The sequence below is a fragment of the Triticum urartu genome, chromosome 7A (genome assembly GCF_056163025.1).
Source record: "Triticum urartu cultivar PI428250 chromosome 7A, HENAU_Tu73, whole genome shotgun sequence".
Lineage (NCBI taxonomy): Eukaryota > Viridiplantae > Streptophyta > Magnoliopsida > Poales > Poaceae > Triticum > Triticum urartu.
In genome coordinates, this window is record NC_141879.1 from 187,725,173 (window position 1) to 187,741,289 (window position 16,117).

The following is a 16,117-nucleotide window of genomic DNA, read 5'->3' on the forward strand; positions in this document are numbered from 1 at the left end:
TATTATAAATATGTTACATCGTATATTAAGAAAATGTTCACTGTATATTAAAAAAATCACCATGCATTATAAATAATTCATCGTATATTAAGAAAATTTTCAACCTAGATTACAAAATTGTTCAATGTTTATCTACAAGATGTGTAACTTAGGGCGTGTTCGGCAACGCTCCAGCTCCCAGTTTCCTCTACTCCACGCATGAAGCTGAGCCGAACGCATTAGCTCCATGGAGTAGAAATCAAGAAGCTGGCGAGCGTCCCAAGTGCAAAAACTGAGGAGTTGGAGAAGCTGGCCTTTTCCAGATCTCAGAAAACGATGAAGTTGGAGTTGACTGAAATTACAAGGCAGTGCCACCGCCAAGTGACTGGATCGAACTGGTACGAGAGAAATCGTCACGAGCGAACATAACATGCACTAGCCAACCTGCCACTTGGGCTGAAAATAACGTTCACACTCACCAAATCCGACTGGGCCTATAGCCCACGCTTCTTTCACAGCCACTTGGGCCCTCAGCCTACTCCAAAACTGCGACCAAATTGGCCGAATACATGGGCTATCGACTGGGAGCTGGTACTTCAAGAAGCTGACGTTGCCGAACGATTTTCAGGTCGCTACCTGAAGCGAGAAGCGACACGAGAAGCCGGATTTGGAAAGTTTTGCAAAAGCTGGAGTGTTGCCGAACACGTCCTTATAGTACCTAAATGTTCTCTGTACTAAAGTATTGTTGATGGTATCATTGAAACAATGTTCATTATGTATTTGAAATAATTTTCATCATATATAATACAAACCTAAGTTGTCGTTTCTTAAAGTTTGAGATTGCAATGCTTATGTGAAAAAGTTTCAACTTGATAAGCTCAAAACCCAAATCGGAGAAATGTGTGTCTTCATAGGATACCCAAAGGAGACAGTTGGGTACACCTTCTATCACAGATCCGAAGGCAAGGTATTCATTGCTGATAATGGATCCTTTCTAGAGAAGGAGTTTCTCTCGAAAGAAGTGAGTGGGAGGAAAGTAGAACTTGATGAGGTAACTGTACCTGCTCCCTTATTGAAAAGTAGTTCATCACAGAAATCTGTTCCTATGACTACTACACCAATTAGTGAGGAAGCTAATGATGATGATCATGTAACTTCAGATCAAGTTACTACCGAACCTCGTATGTAAACCAGAGTGATATCCGCACCAGAGTGGTACGGTAATTCTGTTCTTGAACTTTTCAAAATTTTGAAATTACTATAATTCTTCTTGTTCTCTAGGGCATATTTCCTTCAGTCTCCCACTTGCACTAGAGTCAATAATCTAGATTACACAGTAATGATTCTAACACCCATGGAGCCTTGGTGCTGATCATGTTTTGCTCGTGGAAGAGGCTTAGTCAGCGGGTCTGCAACATTCAGATCCGTATGTATCTTGCAAATTTCTATGTCTCCCACTTAGACTAAATCCCAAATGGAATTAAAGCGTGTCTTGATGTGCTTGGTTCTCTTGTGAAATCTGGATTCCTTTGCCAAGTCAATTGCACCAGTATTGTCACAAAAGATTTTCACTGGACCCGATGCACTAGGTATGACACCTAGATCGGATATGAACTCTTTCATCCAGACTCCTTCATTTGCTGCTTCCGAAGCAGCTATGTACTCCACTTCACATGTAGATCCCGCCACGATGCTTTGTTTAGAACTGCACCAACTGACAGCTCCACCGTTCAATATAAACACGTATCCGGTTTGCGATTTAGAATTGTCCGGATCAGTGTCAAAGCTTGCATCAACGTAACCATTTACAATGAGCTCTTTGTCACCTCCATATACGAGAAACATATCCTTAGTCCTTTTCAGATACTTCAGGATGTTCTTGACCGCTGTCCAGTGATCCACTCCTGGATTACTTTGGTATCTCCCTGCTAGACTTATAGCAAGGCACACATCAGGTCTGGAACACAGCATTGCATACATGATAGAGCCTATGGCTGAAGCATAGGAAACATCTTTCATTTTCTCTCTATCTTCTGCGATGGTCGGACATTGAGTCTTACTCAACTTCACACCTTGTAACACAGGCAAGAACCCTTTCTTTGCTTGATCCATTTTGAACTTCTTCAAAACTTTATCAAGGTATGTGCTTTGTGAAAGTCCAATTAAGTGTCTTGATCTATCTCTATAGATCTTAATGCCCAATATGTAAGCAGCTTCACCGAGGTCTTTCATTGAAAAACTCTTATTCAAGTATCCCTTTATGCTATCCAGAAATTCTATATCATTTCCAATTAGTAATATGTCATCCACATATAATATCAGAAATGCTACAGAGCTCCCACTCACTTTCTTGTAAATACAGGCTTCTCCAAAGGTCTGTACAAAACCAAATGCTTTGATCACACTATCAAAGCGTTTATTCCAATTCTGAGAGGCTTGCACCAGTCCATAAATGGATCGCTGGAGCTTGCACACTTTGTTAGCTCCCTTTGGATCGACAAAACCTTCCAGTTGCATCATATACAACTCTTCTTCCAGAAATCCATTCAGGAATGCAGTTTTGACATCCATCTGCCAAATTTCATAATCATAAAATGCGGCAATTGCTAACATGATTCGGACAGATTTAAGCATCGCTACGGGTGAGAAGGTCTCATCGTAGTCAATCCCTTGAACTTGTCGAAAACCTTTTGCAACGAGTCGAGCTTTGTAGACAGTAACATTACCGTCAGCGTCAGTCTTCTTCTTGAAAATCCATTTATTCTCAATTGCTTGTCGATCAATGGGCAAGTCAACCAAAGTCCATACTTTGTTCTCATACGTGGATCCCATCTCAGATTTCATGGCTTCTAGCCATTTTGCGGAATCTGGGCTCACCATCGCTTCTTCATAGTTCGTAGGTTCATCATGATCTAGTAGTATGACTTCCAGAATAGGATTACCGTACCACTCTGGTACGGACCTTACTCTGGTTGATCTACGAGGTTCGGTAGTAACTTGATCTGAAGTTTCATGATCATTATCATTGGCTTCCTCACTAATTGGTATAGGTGTCACAGAAACCGGTTTCTGTGATGTACTACTTTCCAATAAGGGAGCAGGTACAGTTACCTCATCAAGTTCTACTTTCCTCCCACTCACTTCTTTCGAGAGAAACTCCTTTTCTAGAAAGGATCCATTCTTAGCAACGAATGTCTTGCCTTCGGATATGTGATAGAAAGTGTACCCAACAGTCTCCTTTAGGTATCCTATGAAGACACATTTCTCCGATTTGGGTTCGAGCTTATCGGGTTGAAGCTTTTTCACATAAGCATCGCAACCCCAAACTTTCAGAAACGACAACTTTGGTTTCTTGCCAAACCACAGTTCATAAGGCGTCGTCTCAACGGATTTCGATGGTGCCCTATTTAACGTGAATGCAGCCATCTCTAAAGTATAACCCCAAAACGATAGCGGTAAATCAGTAAGAGACATCATAGATCGCACCATATCTAGTAAAGTACGATTACGACGTTCGGACACACCATTACGCTGTGGTGTTCTGGGTGGCGTGAGTTGCGAAACTATTCCGCATTGTTTCAAATGTAGACCAAACTCGTAACTCAAAAATTCTCCTCCACGATCAGATCGTAGAAACTTTATTTTCTTGTTACGATGATTTTCAACTTCACTTTCTAAAATTCTTTGAACTTTTCAAATGTTTCAGACTTATGCTTCATTAAGTAGATATACCCATATCTGCTTAAATCATCTGTGAAGGTGAGAAAATAACGATATCCGCCACGAGCCTCAATATTCATCGGACCACATGCATCTGTATGTATGATTTCCAACAAATATGTTGCTCTCTCCATAGTACCGGAGAACGGCGTTTTAGTCATCTTGCCCATGAGGCATGGTTCGCAAGTACCAAGTGATTCATAATCAAGTGATTCCAAAAGTCCATCGGTATGGAGTTTCTTCATGCGCTTTACACCGATATGACCTAAACGGCAGTGCCACAAATAAGTTGCACTATCATTATCAACTCTGCATCTTTTGGTTTCAACATTATGAATATGTGTATCACTACTATCGAGATTCATCAAAAATAGACCACTCTTCAAGGGTGCATGACCATAAAAGATATTGCTCATATAAATAGAACAACCATTATTCTCTGATTTAAATGAATAACCATCTCGCATCAAACAAGATCCAGATATAATGTTCATGCTCAACGTTGGCACCAAATAACAATTATTTAGGTCTAATACTAATCCCGAAGGTAGATGTAGAGGTAGCGTGCCGACTGTGATCACATCGACTTTGAAACCATTTCCCACGCGCATCGTCACCTCGTCCTTCGCCAGTGTTCGCTTAATCCGTAGTCCCTGTTTCGAGTTGCAAATATTAGCAACAGAACCAGTATCAAATACCCAGGTGCTACTCCGAGCTCTAGTAAGGTACACATCAATAACATGTATATCACATATACCTTTGTTCACCTTGCCATCCTTCTTATCCGCCAAATACTTGGGGCAGTTCCGCTTCCAGTGTCCAGTCTGCTTGCAGTAGAAGCATTCAGTTTCAGGCTTAGGTCCAAATTTGGGTTTCTTCTCCTGAGCAGCAACTTGCTTACTGTTCTTCTTGAAGTTCCCCTTCTTCTTCCCTTTGCCCTTTTTCTTGAAACTGACGGTCTTGTTGACCATCAATACTTGATGCTCCTTCTTGATTTCTACTTCTGCAGCCTTTAGCATTGCGAAGAGCTCGGGAATCGTCTTATCCATCCCTTACATGTTATAGTTCATCACGAAGCTCTTGTAGCTTGGTGGCAGTGATTGAAGAACTCTGTCAATGACACCATCAACAGAAAGATTAACTCCCAGTTGAGTCAAGTGATTATGATACCCAGACATTTTGAGTATATGTTCACTGACAAAACTATTCTCCTCCATCTTGCAGCTATAGAACTTATTGGAGATTTCATATCTCTCAATCCGGGCATTTGCTTCAAATATTAACTTCAACTCCTGGAACATCCCATATGCTCCATGATGTTCAAAACGTCGTTGAAGTCCCGATTCTAAGCCGTAAAGCATGGCACACTGAACTATCGAGTAGTCATCAGCTTTGCTCTGCCAGACGTTCATAACATCTGGTGTTGCTCCAGCAGCAGGCCTGGCACCCAGCGGTGCTTCCAGGATATAATTCTTCTGTGCAGCAATGAGGATAATCCTCAAGTTATGGACCCAGTCCGTGTAATTGCTACCATCATCTTTCAACTTTGCTTTCTCAAGGAACGCATTAAAATTCAACGGAACAACAGCACGGGCCATCTATCTACAATCAAACATAGACAAGCAAGATACTATCAGGTACTAAGTTCATGATAAATTTAAGTTCAATTAATCATATTACTTAAGAACTCCCACTTAGAAAGACATCCCTCTAATTTTCTAAGTGATCACATGATCCAAATCAACTAAACCATAACCGATCATCACGTGAAATGGAGTAACTTTCAATGGTGAACATCAATATGTTGATCATATCTACTATATGATTCACGCTCGACCTTTCGGTCTCAGTGTTCCGAGGCCATATCTGCATATGCTAGGCTCGTCAAGTTTAACCTGAGTATTCTGCGTGTGCAAAACTGGCTTGCACCCGTTGTAGATGGACGTAGAGCTTATCACACCCGATCATCACGTGGTGTCTGGGCACGACGAACTTTGGCAACGGTGCATACTCAGGGAGAACACTTTTATCTTGAAATTTAGTGAGAGATCATCTTATAATGCTACCGTCAATCAAAGCAAGATAAGATGCATAAAAGATAAACATCACATGCAATCAATATAAGTGATATGATATGGCCATCATCATCTTGTACTTGTGATCTCCATCTTCGAAGTATCATCATGATCGCCATCGTCACCGGCGCGACACCTTGATCTCCATCGTAGCATCGTTGTCGTCTCGCCAATCTTATGCTTCCACGACTATCGCTACTGCTTAGTGATAAAGTAAAGCATTACAACGTGATTGCATTGCATACAATAAAGCGACAACCATATGGCTCCTGCCAGTTGCCGATAACTCGGTTACAAAACATGATCATCTCATACAATAAAATTTAGCATCATATCTTGACCATATCACATCACAACATGCCCTGCAAAAACGAGTTAGACGTCCTCTACTTTGTTGTTGCAAGTTTTACGTGGCTGCTACGGGCTTAGCAAGAACCGTTCTTACCTACGCATCAAAACCACAACGATAGTTTGTCAAGTTGGTGATATTTTAACCTTCGCAAGGACCGGGCGTAGCCACACTCGATTCAATTAAAGTTGGAGAAACTGACACCCGCCAGCCACCTGTGTGCAAAGCACGTCGGTAGAACCAGTCTCGCGTAAGCGTACGCGTAATGTCGGTCCGGACCGCTTCATCCAACAATACCGCCGAACCAAAGTATGACATGCTGGTAAGCAGTATGACTTATATCGTCCACAACTCACTTGTGTTCTACTCGTGCATAACATCAACGCATAAAACCTGGCTCTGATACCACTATTGGGAAACATAGTAATCTCAAAAAAATTCCTACGCACACGCAAGATCATGGTGATGCATATCAATGAGAGGGGAGAGTGTTGTCTACGTACCCTCGTAGACCGGCAACGGAAGCGTTGACACAATGTAGAGGAAGTAGTCGTACGTCTTCCCGATCCGACCGATCCAAGTACCGAACGTACGGCACCTCTGAGTTCTGCACACGTTCAACTCAGTAACGTCCCTCGAGCTCCGATCCAGCCGAGTGTTGAGGGAGAGTTTCGTCAGCACGAGGGCATGATGACGGTGATGATATTCTACCGACGCAGGGCTTCGCCTAAGCACCGCTACGATATGACCGAGGTGGAATATGGTGGAAGGGGGCACCGCACACGGCTAAGGAACGATCACGAAGATCAACTTGTGTGTCATGGGGTGCCCCCTGCCCCCGTGTATAAAGGAGGGAGGGGGAGGCGCGGCCGGCCCCTAGGGGTGCGCCTGGAGGAGTCCTACTCCCACCGGGAGTAGGACTCCCCCCTCTTGCCTTGTTGGAGAAGGAAAGGAGAAGGGGGAAAGAGGAAAGGGGGGCGCCGCCCCCCCTTCCTTGTCCTATTCAGACTAGGGGGGAGGGGGCACGCGGCCTGCCCTGGCCGGCCCTCCTCTTCTCCCTTAGGGACCATGTAGGCCCATTAACCCTCCCGGGGGGGTCCGGTAACCCCCGGTACTCCGGTAAAATCCCGATTTCACCCGGAACGATTCCGATATCCAAATATATGCTTCCAATATATCAATCTTTATGTCTCGACCATTTTGAGACTCCTCGTCATGTCCGTGATCACATCCGGGACTCCGAACAACCTTTGGTACATCAAAACACAAAAACCCTAATTACGATCGTCACCGAACTTTAAGCGTGCGGACCCTACGAGTTCGAGAACTATGTAGACATGACCGAGACATGTCTCCAGTCAATAACCAATAGCGGAACCTGGATGCTCATATTGGTTCCTACATATTCTACGAAGATCTTTATCGGTCAGACCACATAACAACATACGTTGTTCCCTTTGTCATCGGTATGTTACCTACCCGAGATTCGATCATCGGTATCTCAATACCTAGTTCAATCTCGTTACCGGCAAGTCTCTTTACTCGTTCTGTAATACATCATCCCGCAACTAACTTATTAGTTGCAATGCTTGCAAGGCTTGAGTGATGTGTATTACCGAGAGAGCCCAGAGATACCTCTCCGACAATCGGAGTGACAAATTCTAATCTCGAAATACGCCAACCCAACAAGTACCTTCGGAGACACTTGTAGAGCACCTTTATAATCACCCAGTTACGTTGTGATGTTTGGTAGCACACAAAGTGTTCCTCCGATAAACGGGAGTTGCATAATCTCATAGTCATAGGAACATGTATAAATTATGAAGAAAGCAATAGCAACAAAACTAAACGATCAAGTGCTAAGCTAACGGAATGGGTCAAGTCAATCACATCATTCTCCTAATGATGTGATCCCGTTAATCAAATGACAACTCATGTCTATGGCTAGAAAACATAACCATCTTTGATCAACGAGCTAGTCAAGTAGAGGCATACTAGTGACACTCTGTTTGTCTATGTATTCACACATGTATTATGTTTCCGGTTAATACAATTCTAACATGAATAATAAACATTTATCATGATATAAGGAAATAAATAATAACTTTATTATTGCCTCTAGGGCATATTTCCTTCAGTTATTACATCCAATATGTGAGCATATTGAATGTAATAATGTCTTATATTTTGGGACAGAGGAGTATATTTAAAAGTTCATCATTCATTAAAAAATGTTCAGTGTATGTTTACCAAAAAATCAAGTGTGTATTTAAATTTTGTCATGTGTCCATTACAAAAAGTTTGCCACGTATTATAAATATGTTCATCGTATATTAAGAAAATGTTCACCGTATATTAAAAAAAATCACCATGCATTATAAATTATTCATCGTATATTAAGAAAATTTTCAACCTAGATTACAAAATTGTTCAATGTTTATCTACAAGATGTGTAACTTATAGTACCAAAATGTTCTCTGTACTAAAGTATTGTTGATGGTATCATTGAAACAATGTTCATTGTGTATTTGAAATAATTTTCATCATATATAATAAAAACATTTAGTGTGTATTTGAAAAATATTCACCATGTATTGACGAATTGTTTTCACCGTGCAGTAAAATTTGGTCATCATGTATTAATAAAAGAAAGAAAGGACAAAAGAGACAAGAAAAAAAGAAAAACCAGAAACCAAAAAAGCCGAAGAAAAGCCTTAAAAGAACCAGAAAAAACATAAAGCAACAGAAAAGCCAACAAAATGAAGCAATGAACGACACACAACTCGCTACCGCGAACTGGGCTGGCTGCAGGCGAAGCCACTCCTATTTACCGCATGTGGGAAGCTTTTGGAACCACCGTCTTTACCAAAAACATTTTAACACAATAAGTATTTGTGGCCAACTCAATTCAGTCCATTTTGGCAGCCAATTTTGGCCCATTACAATGTTACCCAAGTCGTCAATTTTGTCTAGATGTTAAAGCAATACTTATTTTCTTTTGAGAAAATGTTCGTTGCCTGATATAAACGATCTTATATTTCTTTACAAAGGGAGTATTCATTATTTTGTATCCCTTGATAATTGCATGCACCTTGCAACCCTTGTAAGTTTGCGCGTGAATTTTTGCCAACACTAATTTGATTGTGTAAGAGAAATAATATTATATATCTGATAAACACATATTTGGTAAGAATAGTTGATCTAGAAAAAACAATAATGCAGCTAGGCGGTGCTCTCACCTGCGGTGCACCTCACGCGCGCGACGCAGTTCCGCCCCTCTACTCTTCATGCTCCTCCCGGCGAGGAGGAGGTTTATGACGCATAACCCTCCAGTGCAAAGCCCTCGCCCCCCTCATCGACGCGAGGCGGCTCGTTTGTCGATTCATGGGTGGCCGCCGTTGGAGCACCACCCATCGGCCAGGAGGAGGCTACAACACACCACCCACTCTGAGGATAAGGTCAGATTCATGGCTTCCCGCGGCTGCTCGCCGAGATCTGATTGGGAGAGTGATGAGTGAAGGAGAGAGGATAGGGCGCGTGGGAGAGGGGAAATGGGTCAGCCGAGATAAAGGATGCCAAGCTGCCCCTTGTTCGCGTGGGTGCTAACGCTCTCTGCTTTAAGATTCGTGCGCCCCATCCGATGGCAGTTGGCGCGTTCGCGGGGAATCCTTAAACATCTGACGTTTGTTAGATAGCTTTTCGTTTTTTAATAAAAAAACATTTTCTTTCTTGTTCTCCAACCCAGCACAACAACCACCTTTTCGCACTCCACATCCGCCCGTCTCCCCCCCTGTGAAGGAAGTATCTTCCCGGATCCGGTACGCCCACCCAACATACGAGTGACCCCCACACGTCACCGCTCAATCCACACCAAACCGCTCTGTGTACACGCGAGCACCTTCCGCACGCAGATCCGCCCACACACCGCCTCGGAGCAGCCGAACTGCCCACCGCCTCGCACCCCGCTGTCCCGCCTCCCGATTCGACACCCGTGGCCCTCCCACTGGCAACCGGGCCAATCTGGCTCAGGCCCCACGTGTCAGGGACGGCAGCCGGACACCGCACCCTCCATCATCTATCTCTATCTGATCGGATATCTTTTTGGTTACGGCTCCAGATTTTTTTGCTACCCCTATAAACTCACTTCCCCCGTGCGCCTCCGTCGTCCTCCCCTCCCTCGCGAGTCCGAAGTCAAGGCGAAAACCCTCGAGGCGAAGCGAGAGTCAGATAGGGATAACCGCGAGAGACGAGAGTCGAGTGAGAGGGTGGAAGAGAAGGCGCGATGAAGCTCAACGTGAAGACCCTCAAGGGCACAAGCTTCGAGATCGAGGCGACCCCCGAGTCCTCGGTACGATCCATCTCCCCCCTTCCTCTTGTCTCTATCTCTCTCCAATCGCGCGCGATTCGGCGCAATTATCCGGCAATTCGCTTGATTCGGGGCGTCCTGGTGCTATTGGGGCGCGGCGTGGTACTGTGATTAGGTGCCCGTGCGGGCGATGTCGCGTTTCTAAGAAATCTGAATCTAGGGTTTAGTCGGTGCTCGGCTCTGCTGGTGTGTGGGGGGTGGATGGCGTGGTGTGTAGATCGGTCGCAACTTGGGGTTGTTGGGGCGCTGATGCCTGTGATTTTACGTCGGCTGGGTTCTCTGAATTGAACGTGTTGAGTACTGCTCGGTAGTAGTCACTTGTGCGGGATTTTTTTGGGGAAGTCTGTTATCTGTTGTAGCCAAATTGTTTGGGCCTGCAATGCTTGATGTTGTGCTTCACTAGTACTAATCTGTTTGTTTCGCAGGTGGGTGAGGTCAAGAGAATCATCGAGAGTGCTCAGGGGCAGAATGTGTACCCTGCGGATCAGCTGATGATCATATATCAAGGAAAAATTCTCAAGGATGATACCACTCTGGAAGCTAACAAGGTTGCAGAGAACAGCTTCCTTGTTATAATGCTGTCTAAGGTATTTGATGCTTCTTGTCCCGTTAGTTTGAATTGTCAGTTCTCCAACTGTTGAATTTTTGCCAGACCCTCGAGTTGTTTGAATAGAAATTAGGCCATATTTGTATGTTGCAGGGAACTAAGCTTGACAATGTAGCTTATTTTAGTCGAGATCTAATGAATACTTATGGCATTAATGAGTATATATTTCATTACCTTGATCTGTAATCCTTTGAAATTTGACGGACCTTATTAGACATCAAGTTTTTTGTCGAAGTATTCATGTTTGTCTGATAATCAAAATGAGATGCCTGCTCAAACCAATATGGATCCCACCATTTCCCTCCTTTTGTTTAGCCAACACCCAACGTTGAGCTGTAATCATAGACATACGATGATGTGCTCTGTTACACATCTGAAATGCACTTGCGTGTTTAATTCAGCCATGGTATTTAATATTTTGATGTGTTTCGAGTTTTTAGCCCGCTAATTGGATGAAGCAATATATATTGGTCTTAGTGGTTTCATTCATGTGGATTCCACTTTTGTATGTTCTCTCAGTAATGTCTCCATTCTGCACTTTCAATGTTCTTTTATCAATCACTCCTAATGTTCTTTTGTTAAGCGCTTCTCAATCAAATCATTAGAAGTTGGTGATATAATCATAGACATGCGATGATGCTCTGTTACGCATTCTAAATTGCCCCTACGTGTTTAATTTGACCATGGTATTTTGTTTCGTTTCTAGTTTTTTAGCCCACTAATTGGATGAAGCAATAAATATTGATCTTAGCGATTTCATTCATGTTGTTTCCATATTTGTATTTTGTCAGCAATGTCTCCATTCTGTACTTCTAATGTTCTTTTGTTATGCACTTCTTAAATCGTTGAAAGTTGGTGCCAGAAGTGTGTTTTGAAGATTTAAATGGCTGTTATCTGCTGATCTGGATATCAGTAACTTATCTGGTATGCATTTGTCTTGTAGCCTAAGGCGTCATCATCTAGTGGTGCTTCTACTGCTTCAAAGGCACCTGCTAGTCAGGTATTTTGGGTTCATACGTTTTTATCAGACCTGCCTATTATTGTATTTTAACAAACATTTTATTCTATGTTCTTATGTCCTGCTGTGCAAAAAAGCTAAATATGATCCCACCCTGGTTTCCCTTTTTTCTTTTTGTATTTTATATGCATCTTCATTCCCACCTTTTATCTTCAATCAGCACCAACAATGTTCTGCCATGTCATATCACTCTTTTTTGTTAGGGTTATATGTGGACTCTTCAAATTGAATAAAGTTAGATTAGTGAACATGAGAAATGTGTGTTACTAGATAATAAGGTGGGACATCTGTGATCATAAATATCTTGCCTTCTGCGAAGGCAGTTCACTTTAGCTAAACAGAAATAGTAGTTCATCATATAATTATGTTGTGTAATATTACCCTGTATTTTGTTTCTGTGTGACCCTCAATTTATCAACATCTAACTGGAATTATTTAATTCGTCACATTGCGCTAGTCTCAACCTGCTACTCCACCTGCCCCTGTTGCCTCAGCTGCAAGATCACCACCTTCACAGGCACCTGTTGCTGCATCTGAACCGTGAGTTATCAATGCCTCCCAACTTTTGTGTTGGAACCTTCTATTTATCTAATTTATTTCTTCTCATTTGTAGGGCGCCTCCCAGTGCACAGCCTTCAGCTGTTTCTGATACTCCAGCTCCTGCAGTAACTGCATCGTGAGCCCATTTCTGAGCCTTAATTTTTCATTCTATTAGAAGCTACTCCCTCCGTCCCTTAATGTAAGACGTTATTACATCCAATATGCTAATGTCTTATATTATGGGATGGCGGGAGTATATTGATACTGATTAGTGTATTTAGTCTGTTTGTTAAACATAATCTAGAGCTTTGTCCTTGTTATTTTTAGCTACAAATTCCTTACTTGCCTTGTCATATGGTCGCTTGTCATGTGGGTTCTTTCTGTAAACTACTCCCTCTGTACCACAATACTTGTCGCTGGGGAACTTGTACTGTTTTTCCCCAACGACAAGTATTTCGGTACAGAGGGAGTATTATCTATTTTTGCACATTGGTGACCCGACATGTTTCCATTCGTGTTTCTGTTAGACAGCATGCACAGTTTATATCATTGATGAGCCATGTTCTGAACTTTTCTTCCTTTTTCTTTTTGAACTGGAGCCGTGAATTATTCTTGAATGCCTGAGAAGAAACGAGTTTCTTGTTGCTTTTATAATGATATAAATATAAACATGGTTGAATTATTGTGGCATTGACCTACCTAGCAGCTGACAAGTCATGTAACCTATTTCCTGAATTCTTTTGGTATTAGCGTTTATTACCTTTTAATTATTTTCTTCTTTGGTACTTCTCTGCAAGTTAGACTGCTAAAGTGATAGAAAATCTTACTTATGATGTAACACTGGGTATACTGGACAAAAGTTAAAGAAAGATGAATGGAACCTTGGAAATGCATAGGTTCATACATTGATTTTGATAGGTTATATTTTTTGCTTTATTTTCTGAATGTGTGGACTTCAAAAACTGGCAGTTCATTCTATGTGTTTGTGTGTATTTGGCATCAGCACATGTTTAGTGCAACTTCTGCTTCTGTATATTATGTAATCTGGCTACTGATTTGGTTCTAATGAATCTTGAGCCAGAAAGAATCTTCCTCATTCTCTTTCACTGTTTGACTATAAAATTAACATTTCTCTATTCTGCTTGTGCTGTATAGAGGCGATGCTGATGTATACAGTCAGGCTGCATCAAACCTTGTCTCTGGCGGCAGTCTAGAACAAACGGTCCAACAAATTCTTGACATGGGCGGTGGCACCTGGGAACGTGATATGGTTGTCCGTGCTTTACGTGCTGCATATAACAACCCTGAGAGGGCTATTGACTATCTGTATTCTGTAAGTTCCATGCTTGTTATTTTTTTCCTTTTTCTTTTGAAGTTTTTATTTCCATGTGCTGCCTTTCATTATGTGCTCAATTGTTTTTGTACAAAATCTGGAGAGAACTGAATTTGTGTTTCATTCTAAATTCATGTTATTCTTACTGTTTCATTTTGGTTTGACTGTTAGGGAATACCTGAATCTGTAGATGCCCCACCTGTGGCTCGAGCACCTGCTCCTGCTCAACAGGCACCAAACCTGCAGGCTCCTCAGGCTCAGGCTGCACCTCTAGCACCAGTGCAGCCATCTGGTGGCGTCTCTGCAGGGCCTAATGCAAATCCTCTAAACCTTTTCCCGCAGGTATGTACTCCAGATATACCCCTTCAACCATTATAGTTTTTGTATATTTTTGTGTGGAATTGGATGGACCAAGCTTTACAAAGTCAGTAGTTGCTGACCCAGTTAAACTAGTTTACACCTTTACATTCATACACTGCCGCAACTTCATTTTTTTTACATGCTCAGTGCCATAGGGCATTATCAGAAGCATGATTAGGAATCATAGGAACTTCACAGCAAGAGAGGCTCCTACTGCTTTAAAAAAATTTAAAATATATACAGGTGTCAATGAGACCACACCCTGCCCCTAAAGAAAAAGGGAAATTGCATGTCAGTCTCTGAAGCTAAAAGTTGGTCCCTATGTGGAGGGAAAATCATAGCATAGACTATTGTTAGATATGCTCTTACAACTGTCTGTTCTGTGGTGTCTCCTGGTGTGCAGTCTCCTTGACAAAGCATTATGCAACTTTCTTGTGTACTGCATCTACAGCCACCTATCTGTTGTACATTCTTATTCTGACAACAAACTTTTTTGCGATGATGATCACTCCTTTGGCTAGTTTTGATACAAACTATCTTAACAGGGTATTCCAAGTGGTGGGGCAAATGCTGGTGCTGGTGTGGGTGCCGGTGCTGGCGCCCTTGATGCATTGCGACAGCTTCCACAGGTACTAGCAGTACAACCTTTTACTGGTTGGTCATTGAAGTGTTGCATTGTTCTAACAGTGATGCACTTTTTCCTGTCAGTTCCAAGCACTGCTTGCATTGGTCCAGGCTAATCCCCAAATCCTGCAGGTACGAATTAACCTTTTTATTTAGTACCCTATGCAAACTTCTATAAGATGTTTTAGGTCACTACTTTTAGTGACCTAAAACGTCTTATAGAAGTTTACAGAGGAGTACTTCATAGATTATCATTTTTATGTACTTGAAAATCAGCTGATGTATCATCCTATGTATTCACAGCCAATGCTTCAAGAGCTGGGGAAACAAAATCCCCAGATCCTGCGGTTGATTCAGGAAAATCAGGCTGAGTTTCTCCGCCTGGTAAATGAAACACCTGAGAGTGGTGCTGGCGGGTAAGAATTAATAAACATTATACAACTATGTGCAGTTAGGCATACACACAGCATTTACATTGGTGTTTTCTCCACTATGTGCAACCAGGAATATACTAGGCGCGCTAGCAGCTCAAATGCCACAGGCAGTTCAAGTTACTCCAGAAGAACGGGAGGCCATCCAGCGGGTACTATACATTTTGATGATTTGCTTTCTTTGTAAAACCTTGCCTAGTGTCACTCTTGACAGTTTGACTATCCATTATCAATGGATAGTATCAGTTTCTTTGTTGCATTACTACTTAGGAGAGCTTTAATATTTAATTATATTTGTATATTTGACAGCTCGAGGGGATGGGGTTCAACCGTGAGCTTGTGTTGGAGGTCTTCTTTGCATGCAACAGGGATGAAGAACTGGCTGCCAACTATCTTTTGGATCATGGCCATGAGTTTGAGGAACAACAATAGATGTTAGATTGGTCTTGCTGTTGAAAGACAGAAGAGTCAGTGACGGAAGCAGTACAGTTTGGTGTCGTTCTTATATCTTGCTGCTGAATATCACTACTACTTGCCATTAGTGCGATGTTGCTGACTTTCAATTTCTTGTATCCTGGAAATGCTTTCTAAGTACATAATATCATATGCAAACCTTAAATTGTGTGTGCAGCTGGTCTCTTTCTACTTTTTAAACAGCATCTGATCATCTCTAGAATTGCTACTCGTTTTACATGGAAAAGATTACTTCTTAGGT

General features: G+C 42.2%; 1 protein-coding gene across 1 annotated transcript; it reads left to right on the forward strand.

Moving 5' to 3' along the window:
• Window positions 1–10,243: 10,243 nt before the first annotated feature.
• On the forward strand, window positions 10,244–16,021 carry LOC125519750 (ubiquitin receptor RAD23d). The gene is made up of 12 exons (XM_048684499.2): window positions 10,244–10,471; window positions 10,915–11,076; window positions 12,040–12,096; window positions 12,572–12,654; window positions 12,728–12,790; window positions 13,810–13,987; window positions 14,159–14,329; window positions 14,893–14,976; window positions 15,056–15,103; window positions 15,275–15,387; window positions 15,476–15,554; window positions 15,712–16,021. Exons 1-12 carry the CDS (start codon window positions 10,406–10,408, stop codon window positions 15,832–15,834), a joined length of 1,227 nt encoding a protein of 408 aa, XP_048540456.1. The 5' UTR covers window positions 10,244–10,405; the 3' UTR covers window positions 15,835–16,021.
• Window positions 16,022–16,117: the final 96 nt, after the last annotated feature.

Coding starts and splice junctions, on each gene's coding strand:
- LOC125519750 (XM_048684499.2), top strand. CDS start 10,406: ATGAAGCTCAACGTGAAGACCCTCAAGGGCACAAGCTTCGAGATCGAG. Junction 12,655..12,727: donor CCTGTTGCTGCATCTGAACC/GTGAGTTATCAA, acceptor TCTCATTTGTAG/GGCGCCTCCCAGTGCACAGC. Junction 15,104..15,274: donor CTAATCCCCAAATCCTGCAG/GTACGAATTAAC, acceptor ATGTATTCACAG/CCAATGCTTCAAGAGCTGGG.